The following is a 13,157-nucleotide window of genomic DNA, read 5'->3' as shown; positions in this document are numbered from 1 at the left end:
AGGGGTGTTTTCTCTTTTTTTTTCTCCTCCCCATTTCCCACCTGGGCTCCCAGCTCCCTCCAGGATCCGATGATTACAGGGCAGCTGAGCAAGCCGCTGCTCTCCCTGCGCAGCGACATGAGCGCGGCAGAACTCCGGGCGGACGACAAAGCGGCCACCCCAGACAGCGATCTGAACGACGAGCCCCTGCTCCTGCCCTCCGAGGCCACGGACAGAGAGGGCACTCCCAACAAGCTGTATGGTAAGTGGACTCATGCCTCCCATTTGTCCCTTCTCCTTCATAAAGCTGCTGGCTGAGGTCTGTTTCAGACAGCAGTGAGGTGCAAACACAGGGCTTCTAGTGCTGGGACAGGTGTCAGCAGTGTCAGGCAGCAAACTAAGTTTAAGTGCAATGAGCAAGTCAGTGTTTGGCTCATTTAAAGCATGTAGTTATGATGAAGTTGTATTTTATGTCATTTTTGTGTGTTAAGGTGTTTTATGCACCTCCAGACTTTCAGACTTCAGATTTTCTTATAAGATTTTGTAGTCTGGTTAGTTGAAAGTTGATTTACAATACAACAGGTAATTGTGTTGCAGTTCCTTTTGAAGATGCAGCACATTATCCTGGAATTATATGTCTTAAATACTAAACAAAAGCTTTAGTGGATAATTGTGATGCTCTATTGCTGTTGTGTATTTTATGGCAGCTTCTTTGCTTGACTCTCCTTCATATAAAATGTATTAAAAAGTTTAAGTGATCCATAAAAATGTCATTTTGGCTGTCAGCATACTTTGCTTCAACCCGACCTTCACAGCCCTGGTGGTATTTAGTAATATGTACTTTTTCCTAAATTCAGATGGAGAAAATGTTGTATTTGTAATTTTAACATTGTGGCAAACTATGCAGATAATAATAAGATAATAACTTAAATTAAAACCTCTACTTTATGTTAGATATTGTATTTACTATCAGCACATCAGATATAATATTATTATTTCTAGATTATTGCAGAGGCTTATCTCTTGCAGTTATTTATTTTCAGTTTTCAGTTTATTAAGTTATTTTTGGTCTTTTGGTATCTTCAGTTGCAAATTATCTTCAAAATTAGCCAATTTCTATATCAGCATGCCTCATTATTTTTGCAGTTATCGCTTAATTGAGTGTTCACACTCTATTTTGGTAGTTTGCCTAAATCAGTGTGTGTGTGTGTGTGTCTGTGTGTGTGGTTTTTTATTATGAGCTGTTTTAGTCATGTGAACTAATTCAATGGCTGGGCCTCATTACGAATCAATAAGCATAATGACATCAATTACCATAGCAGATTTTCAAATTATTTGTTGTAAAGAGAGGGATAATGTAGCCCTAAAGGTTTTTTTGAGATGCATTTATTTGAGAGATTGTATAATCATTAGAATTGGAAATAACTACAAACTGAATATTTGCATTTACATCAAATTGCAGCGTCCAGTGACTGTAAATTTGACACATTTGTCCTTGTGGAGAGAGCCACAGCATTTAAATTGGTATTTTTAATTTAACAGAAATTCTTAACGTGTGTGAAATTTATTATTCATTAAACAAATTATTTCCAACACTTTGTTTTTATCTGCTTAATTTCAGAAGAAAGCCTCTTAGGAGAAACCATTTGAAATATTGTGCAAAACAAATTTGAAGGACTTCTTATGAAGACCTTATTTGCTTAACATCTCCTCATCATTTACTGTTTTTGTCAAGTTTTAATATTATGATTATAGTTTGTTTATTTATGTGGGTGCAAGTTGACAAAAATCCTTCTCTAATGGCTTTAGATGTTGGTTTCTATTTAAATGTCAAAACTATCTTGTCTGCTCTGCTTGTGAGGGTCTGTTTGTCTGTTTTTCTATTTCTGGTTAAACTGTGTGTTTATTTGTGTATGTGCGTGCCGAAGTGTGTATGTCTGTGAGATTTTGTCAGATAATTGTTTTATTGCTGGTTATCGATTCATACTGCTGTAAACAGTGCATATTTTTTGTTTTTCAAGATTATAATGAGAGTTGTTAATGTAGTGTATCAGTATGTGTGGATCTGTCTCTTTCTGTGTGTGTGTGTGTGTTTGTGCGTGTGTGTGTGGTGTGTGTGTGTGTGTGTGTCTGTTTCCTGGCAAGTGGCAGAGAGTATAGTATGGGGCTCATATACTGAGCTTGCCAAACATTTGTGAATGAAATAAAATAAGAGTTTGGAGGAGGGATAGCCAAATATTACTCTCAAACCTCATCAGTAAGAGTTTAGCTGTCTTTTAGATCCTTATTCAAGAATAAGACGAAGTTAGTCTCCTAAACAAGGACTGTGTACTGCAGGATTTGTCTCAGAAGTGTTGCAATTTGGTTTAATAAGCATCAAGTCTCTCCCTCTTTCTTCGTTTCTGATCATCTATCTGACTCCTCTTCTGCTTCTCACTTGCTACTTTTTGCTTCTCTTTTTGTCTCGTGCTACGTGCACTTGATTTTCATTAAATGCTTTGCTGCTTTTTTTTATATATGAAGCTGTCTCATAAATAATGACAGTTTGTCAATAAGAAATTGCTTAGGAAAAACATGCAATTTTGTAGCATGTTGCTAATTTCTGGAGCCATGAGATTAAGATTTTTAGTGTCTATTTTGGTGTGATCTTGATGGCCTGTCTTCATACTGCATGTGGCTGGTCGGAGCTGCTCCAATGTGACTTGTGAATTTTGGTGGGGGGGTTGGTTTCTCTCTGCCCGGTGGCGAAGCCTTGGGCTGTGCCAGCGGCAGGTTTGGTTTGGGAACCACTGCCCACATGACCTGTCACAGAGAAAGGCAGGGAGTGACGAGGAGACATGGCACAGTCCTGTCTTCTGCTGGGGGAGATAGGAAGGAAGAATAAGACAGAGAGTGTGGAGTCGAAGAAGAGAGACTCAGCATCTTTCTGTATGTTTCTTTAAATGCTACCAGACAGAGGGGAAAGGTGTGGTGATTGTGATTGGTCACTCAATTTTTTTACTCAGTTAAGAATGAGGATGGTTGTCTCTTTGTTGTGAGTGTTTTGTTCGATGTGTTAACATTTTGGAAACTTTGTTTTAACTGTTGAGAGTTGAGTCTGGTCTATAAAGCCCCTCCAAAACCAATTTGGTGTAACACATGTGGCCATAAAGGTAAAAGCAAAAGATAGTTGACATTTTGAGGATATTCAATTTCCACACAATGCAAAGTAATGTAACTGATGGTATTTTGACCAATAGCATAGCTGAACAGTGTATATAAGCAAACATTTTGGACAGTAATTTTTGTTTCGGTACGTCAGTTGGTTTTTATGTCGGATCACATTTGCTTATATTTGTGTTTGCAGGAAAACTCATGTTTGCAAGGTATTATGTTTGCAATTAACATTATGGCCATGAATGCCACTGATATGAAAACAACCCTTACTTGAGCCTACCAGATTCTTCCCTTTTACAAGCAAGAGGTAAGAGAAAACTGGATACCTCGCTGGTAGAATGCTCCAATTTCATGATTGACATTTGCTCACAAACCTGCACGCTTATCAGAGGAACAGAATAACAGCACACACTGGTTTGTTTTCAAGGAAATGCAAATCATGACTTAATTTGCACCCCTAGAATTCAAGTGTTACTGTATGTATTGTGTCGGCAGAATCAAAATGATCTTAAATGCAGAGAAAATTGAGACGTCTTGACTGTGTGTTGAGTAGTTTTACTACATGAACGCATGTATACACAGTGCGTTTCATAACACGGCTAACTGAAAATCTGCACCTCTTGATTCGTTATTGAAACACTTGTGAGTATGTCCTGTAAGTCTTTTGCTGAGGACAACTTAAAGATAAATAGTCAGATACTTCAAGAAAACATCTAGAGTTGAACAAGATCTCTTGTCGCTGGGGCTGTTTGTACATAAGGTGTGATAAATATGGAGCTCAACAGTGAATCATCATTGCTCCAAGATTTTTGGTGTCACTCTATGAACCTTGATATAAAGGCGTGTCTAGTTTGTGCCGCAATTACAATGTGTTTTCGTATTTAGAGAGCCTACCACAAGTTTTCTTCCCTGCAGAGTTGATGTATGACTTTAGTTTGTGCTAGTATGAGAAGAAGAAGTCAGTGGGAGACAATGACAGTAGCGGTCATGTTTGTCTACAGTAAATTGTCCACCTTCTACACCCACCACATGCTTACTGCAGTGGTGAAAGGGTCGTTCTCCTCCTAAAAGCTTGCCTGTGCAAATAGTCTTCCACTTCAGCTAACAGGGGCTACGAGGCACCACAAACATCCTGCCGCCTTGTATTTATTCCAAGTAGAAGTGGACATTAGGTGGGAAAGCTGTGGTTAGTAGGGCAAGCAATTTTTTCAAAGGACGAGATGGTGTTGGATGCGTGCAGTTTCTGTCTTCTCTTCTCAAGCAAATCTCCCCCTTTCAGACATCAACAGACAAGATAATAAGACACTCAGAGCACAATTCCGTATTATATTCAGCAACCAAAGGCTCATCTCTTGTCAGTTTGCATTTACTCTCCCAAGGATGTGACGCTTCTATCATCATGCTGTCAAAGAGAGCCAGGCTGGAACGACAGGAGCACTCATTTCATACACTTACTGTCTACATGAAATGGTCTGCACTTATACGGATTCTGCCAAAATGGTGGAACATTTTCACAAAGGTCACCTAGAGACCCCCCTTCCCCAAAATGAATCTTTCATTGATTCCTGGTATTGGAGGTCATTCAGAACAAAAAGTCCACACCGAATGCCACATCTGCTGTAATGCTGCACTTTCTTTTTGTGTATTTCCACACTTATTAGGCTGCATTTGCAATCAGATTACTGGATTAGTGAACTTAATTAGAGCGTCAGTGTCGCTTACTTACTGTATTTATTTTGGAGAGTACTTTTTTACAGTACCTCTCCTTATATGTAGCTTTAAAGTACTTGTACAATGCTAAAGTCTCATCAACTCTTTCCTTATTTAGTGTGTGTTTAACACAGATTTTCGAGTTTATGTTCCAGTTTCAGAATTCCACCTAGACTATTTCATTTATATGCAACCAAATTCTAGTCAAAGATGTCAGTTTGCATTCTCAGTCTGCTGTATTTTTCAGTGGGCTGTGTTTGACACGTTTTTTCATTGCATTACAATTTCATTACAGAAAATGTAAACTAATAGTGGACTTTGGTGAGACAGTCTCAAGAATAGCTTGCAAACATTTTTCTTTCTCTTTATTAAGTTCCAAAATGTAATTTTTTTGTATAGTAAAATATTTAAGATAGTCAGAGTGTTCCTCATAGTATTGTTATATTGTGTAGATATGGGACAACACTACTGTCTTTCGTGCAAAATTCTCTTTTGCGTTTGCAAATACATACACACAAATACACACACACACACACAAACACACACACACACACTGCTGCAGGCACGAGTTCTTATTATTTTTGTGTAATCATCTTAGCGAGCAGGATGCATGGTGGGATAGGCTGCTTGCTGATGCAAAGAGCCTCGTAATGTTGTGTGGTGAGGTTAAGTAATAAAGTGGCGCAAACCCAGTGCTGAATGGGCCACGCTGAGTAAATAAGAGTGGATAAAGGAGACGGAGGGAGAACAAGTCTCTCCCCAGGAGGTGGATCTCATTATAGGGATTTTAGCTGTCTGTGCAAACTTGAAAACAAGCTTAATGCATGCTTATAAAGCAGGTGTAATACATTTGCTAATGTGCCCGCAGTGCCCATGGCTACAGCAACACAATCACCGCGTGGCAAAGAGGACAGGGGGGATGAACACAAGGCAGACGTCTTGTTTCTGATGCAAACAGCAGCAAAGGTCATCAGGTTTCACGGATGCTTGGTTATGCAGAAGTGACTTTCAGCAACACATAGAACTTCAAAAAAACTGACAATGTAATTCCCCCTGTTGTTTGTATATTTAAAGTTAAGGAGATTATTTGTGCCTTGACTAGAAAGTATTCCAAAGAAAAGCATATTACAAGTTCTGTAGGTGGATTGCTGTGGAGAAAATAAATTGAATTTCAATATGCATTCATTTTAGTTATACACTTTCTTTAAGTTGGGAAATCGTTTTCAAAAAACTTATATGTTGTGTCTCATGCGCTCCATAACAAATATCAATAAGCCTTTCATGTAGAGCTAACAAAGAGGCATCACATCTCCTGGCACGGACACGGTTGGTGTTGTTGAGATGTAATTGAAGCTGCAAGGGTCACATTTTCGGAATAGAAATTACAGTCTTGTCTTTGACTTGTGTGGCGTGAACCAGAGATGCATCCCACAGCCCTTGTGTCCTTCACAAGCCTTTATTATTTATAACGCTCGCTCTTTGAGCAATGACCAGTACTAATGCATAACCTTCTGTCCTTCTGGCTGATTCGCTTCCTTTGAAACCAAAGATTGAGGCAGGAGAAGTGGGTGTATGGTGGATGAGGCAGGGGTGTGGGCGGGCGGAGAGGGGGGGCCAGTATAGGGCAGTAGAGATCCAGGCTATCGAGAAGTTATTATGTTTTTTCCCTTTATATCTGAGGATGTGGAATAACACTGTGATGATTCTTTTCTCCAGAATAGAGTTATGTGCTTCAAAGCAATACTATTTCCTGACGTCCCTCCTTCCACTATTTGTCTGCTCCACAAGAATAATGTGCTGGGAGGGGTGGGTGGGGTGAGTGTCTTTTAGCTACATGATTATTTACTTGTTTCCACCTTTACTCACTCAGTTCCGTAAGCATCACTGCAACAGGGGAACACAGTAGCAACTAATACAGGCCTTTGTTCAGATAAACTCATTTCTGGATCAACTCTGTTAAGCTCAGGTTCAGTGGAGGTAAAGATGTACTCTTCTTCAGCTGGTATCACCTGATGTTATCCTATAGTGATTGAGCCTGTGCTGCAGCACTACTGTGATCCATTGTTATTATAGCCCTATGACAGAAGGAACGGGTGAGGAAGGGGGAGGAGAGGAGGCTTCGAGGGGCAAGGGGTAGAAAGTGGGACATAGGCAGCATTAGTGCCGTATAGCCTGGGGGGCCCAGGCTGATGTGTCAGGCGTGACATGTGGGTGTCTGGCCCCTCCATGCACACACAAACACACACACTGGACTGCCCTCACACCCCACTGGCTGCTTCTAAATGTCCTGCAGTTGACCAGATGCATCGCAAAAAGAAGAAATGTTTTTACAGTGTGAAAGTCAACTGCAGCTTGTGATTTTTTTATTTTCGACTAGTCTTTTAAGTTGTTATGTTCGCAGTTCGTAGTCCTGAATGTTGGAAAAAATCTAAATGTCCAACCCAACTTTCCAGAGCCCAGGTGATATTGCTTTATTTCTACAACAAACAGTACAAAACTAAAATAAATATTAAATGATGTAGAACAGGACAGAAAATCAACAAATGATTATATTTGAAAAGCTGTAACCAGTGAGTGTTTGACATTTTGGCTTCGTAAATAACTTGAAATGACGATTCAATTGAAAAAATTGCTCTGGATTCATCTTGACTAATGGACCAATTGACTTTCAGCACCAGTCATAAAAAATGCAGAAAATATTTCTCACTTGTATTTAGAGTCTGTTACAATAAGATTTTCTTCTTCTTCTTTGAAGTCATTAAGTAAGGCTGCAATCATCATCTTTCTTCTTAATCAATTAAACGTTTGGTCTATAAAACTATAAAATAGTAAAGAATGTACATCACTTTCTGCAAAATCCCAAGGTAGTGTCTTTAGATGTCTTGTTTTGTCCAAAACCCAAATATATTGACATGATATAAAACTAAGAATCGCAGCAGCTGCTCATATTAGACGCACTGGAACCAAAACCTGTTCTATTTTTCCTTGAAAGTGAATTTAATCGGTTATCAAAATTGATTAATTTTCTGTTGAGTTAGTTAATTGATGATCATTTCAACCGTAGTCACAAGAGCCTTTGGTCTATACAGAGACACAGTGTGAGAGGAAGGCCTTTATTCAGCGCATGGTCACAGGCTGCTGGCAGCAGAATCCCATTTAGAGCAAATATCATTTAAGTAATTTAGGAGGAGGAGCAATAGTGAAGCAGGCATCTCCTAAAAGGCTTACAGCTCTCTAAAGCTAGTCTTCATCTCAGCGTCCCTCCTTCGCTGATGGCCATAAAAGGATGAAGAATAATTTGGATTATTATTTGTCTCTTTCAACCCTGAGCTAATCAGGTTGACATTGCTTTGGGAATGAGGAGGACGCACCATAACAGATGTGCTCATGTGCAAAGTGTCCCAAGTCCCCTGTGAGGATGCAACACAAAAGCCCTCTTCTCCTCCCCCTCCCCCTCCTCCATTCCTCTTCCCTTCTCCAGCCACCTCTCTCCATCACACCATCTCTCCTTCTTGACCTTTGAAATGGGCATTGCCTCTTCTCACCAATTTACCTCCCTCTGGTCCCTCTTGTGCTTGTGCTGCTTCCAGCTCCACTCCAGCATCAAGGGAGAGACAGGTAAGAGCTGGAGCAGAGCACTCTCATGTCAAAGAGCCTTTTGGTGAAGACCTGTGGCCACGAGTGAGAGCTTAAGTGTTGGAGCACAGGGTCCTCACTGCTTGAAGCATCGTTTGCATGCAGATTCTCCACCCATTCATCAGAAACTGGGGGGTTACTTCTACAAACTGAAGTGTACTGTTTCCTGTTTATATTGAAAACCTTCAGCCAGTGGAGGCATCTATTACACCGTTGCATCTATTTCCTCTCCGCCTGCCCTTCTTCTTCTCCTTCATCTTCTGTCCTCTGTGTCTACCCTCCTGTGCTTGTGGTTTAAAATCACCTTAGAAATAGTCACAGAACTGCTGAGGTGTAAAATCCTTTCTGTTCAGCACACTCCACGGCACCACCTCCTATGTAATTCCTTAACTCCATAATTCCACTTTGTGCCAGAATAATGAATGAGATAGATTTTTTTTCTCCCCTGTAAGGTCTACGCCCTTGCACGCTTACGAATCAGGCTTTAATGTTAGGGGCTCGGAGAGATCTCCGTGGCCTCTTCTCCCTCTTGCCCTGCGCTGGGCTCTTAATTAAAGAAATGGCAGCCCTCCTAGCAGCAGCAGTAGCCATAATGTAGCTAATAGTGTTACAGGCAGCCACTCAAAAGTCAGTCTCTGGTGATTTTCTATCCCCAGAAACACTATTGAGCTATCCTTAGCAGCTTCTCCACCCCAGCCTCTAAACAGAGTATTACTTCCCTGCCAGCCCAGAGGGAGCCATCTGACTAAGAGCACCTGGAGTTATTGGCAGCAGATTATGCCCTGTGTTATTGTTGAGGGCTTTGGTGGGAGTAATGAAACACTGGGCTAAATCACTGGTGATTTTGGCTCTCTTGCATTCTACACGGAGTTAAGTAAATCACTCTAAAGCCCACATTGCATATTATTTGCTGCTGTCTTCCATACAGTACAGTGTCCTGTATGTACATACGTACGTACGTGCCCTAGTTTGATTTAGTTAAACCCTTATTCTTGTGTTTTTTTTATGTATTTTAATATCAATGATCAATAACAATTTCCTGCCTTATTTTTGTGGCTTCACTGAGGTTGTATTTCTACCTAACAGAAGTCACACAACAACTATGTCCCAAATAAATGAAATAAAAGAGCTCTTACAATACATCCATGGGCTAATTACACAACATCAGCTACTGCGTCTATATTTACTGAGCTACTCACAGCGCAAACACCCACCTTTCACTCATCTACAGTCTCTTGACATTACTTTTCTCATCTTCTTTTTCTTATTTGCTTTCCTCTGGGCTCCGCAAGTCGCTGCTGCTCGCTCATCCTCGCTGCTCGACCACTCGCTCCTCGCTAGCTCCCGCCCCACAGCCAATCACCTACACGCTATTGCATTGATGCGTGATGTAAGTCCCAACAAATGGCCACGTGCAATAATAAAGGGTTTGCATGTTTAGGAAACAATAACCGGAACAGAATTCACATTTTCTTATGGGTAGATGATCCTTGGCATTTTGGATTCAGTTCCCAACTCTGCCTGTGTGCAACATTACTTTTTCAACTTTGTTTCCAGGCTGCTTTAGATAGAAAAATGAAAGTGAAATCATCTGTCACTCGCCATTTCTTTCTATCTCAGCTCTCTCTGCAATGTCACATCAGCTTTCCGAGTGGTATTAACAAAATCAATGGTCAAACAGTCTGGGGCAATTGGTTGTGTATTGATGGAATTAAACCTCATGTATGATGTGGCTTGTTGTTTATCTGGCCCATTCTTTATGCTTCAGCAGCTCACAGATGGCTGTCCAACAAACCCTCTGCATCAACAGCACGACACACATTTGATGATGAAGATTGTATTACTGTGCATGCATGTTTCTTGTGCTATAATTACCTCTGCTTCGATAATTCGGTATATCATAACAACTAAGAATTTAATTAACTTATAATCTTCAGTCTTTTTAAACGTGTTCACATGTGAAATTATTTTCCATGGATTAGATTTCATTGGCAAAATGATTGACAACATCTTAATAGCAAACACATGCACTCAGCCAGACATTTTCAAAAGGACCATTATAAAAATGGGGGTTGGCTGTTCATTCTGAATAGGCTGAATCGTTACCAGGCCTCTCTCGTACATTTGACAACTTACATAATGCATTTCCACTAAAATAGCTTAAGTGTTAAAGCTTCTTTTATGGGCAAAAATTGATTCATGAACGCACTGAGGCGAAAGCTAACATGAACACAAAGCTTTCAATAACACCCATTTTATTCAGACTGTCAATGTATGAAGCGGTTGCATTAGACAAGGTGGCATGCTGATTGCTTTATGAAATCCAGGCTAATTGTTTTGTGGTGTAGTCCTTGGGGCACCCTGCATTAAGACAGGCCGAGTGAAGTCAAATAAATATAGCTCTTTGTGCCCCCTCCCCAAACCACCCAACACACACACACGGCATAGAAAGACCTTGTGCCTTGTGTGGCATTGAAAGTCGCTCTCCAGTGGCCACTTTGGTGATCAATGAATGAGAATTTATATAGTGATGGATATTGTCAGTATTTCCATGACATAAGTCACGGCAAATTGCACTGTGTGCCCTGTAATAAATATTGTTATTTAAAGTGATTTCACTGAAAATATCGTGTCAATGTCAGTATGAGTGTGGAATACGTACGACTTGATTCATCCGATTAAATTCATCCTCTTGCTTCCAGTCAAGGCCATGAAAAGCATACGTGTATTTATATTTAAGGACTGAAGAGTGTTTTTGTTATTCAGAGTGGAGATTTAAGGGCACTTGTACGTTACAACAGCAATTAAACACTTCAGGAAATTCAAAACAGAGATGAAATCTGAATGTCCTAGATAAATGTAAAGCTATGTTGTATGTGTGTCGCTTGTTCATCCGTTTGGCCTCTACTTTCATCTCTCCTCACATCAATACGTCCATTCATTTCATTTTATTCATCGTGTAGCCTGCGTATAATCACAGCATCAAAGGACTTTTTCCTTTTGTTAAAGTTTCTCTTTTTTCCCTGTATATAGTATTAATTTCTGTCTGGAAATCCATTTAAGAATCATTCACACTGGATAAGTACATTTTTTTTTAAAGAAAAGCAAAACATGTACAAAGATTCTAGTAATAAAAAAGAATTGAAGATTGACTCCCTGGATATTTCTCCTGTCAGCTATTTAATTTAGTTAAAGAAATTACACAAATCCTTTGGGGGAAGATGTGCATGTGTATTTATTTATTATCGATTTTTTCCCCTGCGATAAACGTGTTAACGTTACAGATATTTGCAAGGCGATGAAGCTTTCTAAGTTATTGTGAAATGATGCAATGAAAGGGATCAAAGAATCGTTATTCAGAAAGTCTCCCACACTGTTTATCAGATAGAATACATTATTCACAACCAATATCTTAACTGCAGTCATGAGCCATACTGTTTGTGCCTCTTGATGATGTTATAAAGTCTCATGCCTTCATTATAGCTGAATATCTTAATTTAGCTAATTAGCTTTGTTATGACGATAACGAGATAATTCACTGGTGTAAAAGTTCTTCAGCAGCACTGCTGGGTTTGTTATTGTTATCACAGTGTGGCAGCTGCATTTAGAGAATTGGCTTGGAGATGGTGGGAAAGTTTGAGTTGCTGTAAATGAAAATCAGCCTGTTTCAAGTCAGCAGGAAAGAAATTACTTTAATTTAATAACATCCAAATTGAGAATTAAGTGCTTTGAGACAATGCCTCTAATTAAATCCAGTAAGAAATGTATGACCTCATGATGTCTGCTCCCCAAAATAAATGTGAAATTATACAGCAGATTATGATGATAATTTTCTTTATCTGTAGCTTTATATTGACTCTAATACAGCCACAAAATATTTCCTGTATGTTCGCATTGATCTTAATCCCAGATACCGAGTGCACAGGGTGGGGCTGAGCACAGCGTGATCCATAATGGGTGAAATAATTGGTGAAAAGAGACTGGCTTGTCAAAATATCCACAGCGTTGCGAGGCTGATAAGCGAGAGGATGTGGACCTTCATCGAGAAGCAGGGCCAGCCAGCCAGAGGTAGAAACCAGCTAGAAAAGCAGGCGTCCCCTTGGGCTTTCACATCAACCATCAAATGCTTGAGGTTTCTTAGGTCATGCCATTCACCAATTATTTGGATTTTATGTAAAGATGAAATGATTTTAGTTGGCGGAGGGGAGTTTAAAATGTAATGCATAAATATACTTGACAGGCAATGAGATCTGGCTGGCAAAGCTATTCAATAGTACACTTTGTATGAAGCTTTTATAAAAGGACTAGAAACCACTGCATGCCCTGTATGTTTAACAAGAAAAAGCCTATTCATCCTTGAAGAAAAAGACACAATACACCAGGACTTTATTCTTCATTTAAAAGCTGCAATATTCCATTTAAGAAAATCGATCTCACAGTGGAAATGTGATTACATTTTTTAAATTCGTTTCCAACATTGTGCAGTTTAACGAGCTTGTGTGGCCTTCAAACGCGTTTCCACATGGTTTGCTTGACTTCATCTACAAAATCCTCTTTATTCAGGGGAAGAGCTGTTTTATGAAGGAGACAGTACATTGAAAAAGATGTTTTATTCACTTTTTGTATCATACCTTCAAAACAAAGTCATGCTTATTAAATTACAGATACAGGCACAT

The 13,157-nt window shown here is 39.7% G+C and overlaps 1 protein-coding gene across 1 annotated transcript in view; it reads left to right on the top strand.

Moving 5' to 3' along the window:
• Positions 1–13,157, top strand: part of pou6f2 (POU class 6 homeobox 2) — a 71,793-nt gene that overhangs the window by 5,897 nt on the left and 52,739 nt on the right. Inside the window, exon 2 of the mRNA XM_041961844.1 lies at positions 54–241. Coding sequence (XP_041817778.1) covers positions 54–241 — 188 coding nt within the window. The remainder of the gene's footprint in view (positions 1–53; positions 242–13,157) is intronic.

This window comes from Chelmon rostratus, chromosome 20, assembly GCF_017976325.1.
Source record: "Chelmon rostratus isolate fCheRos1 chromosome 20, fCheRos1.pri, whole genome shotgun sequence".
In the NCBI taxonomy this organism is placed as follows: Eukaryota; Metazoa; Chordata; class Actinopteri; order Chaetodontiformes; family Chaetodontidae; genus Chelmon; species Chelmon rostratus.
This window is presented reverse-complemented; position numbering and strand designations above follow the sequence as displayed.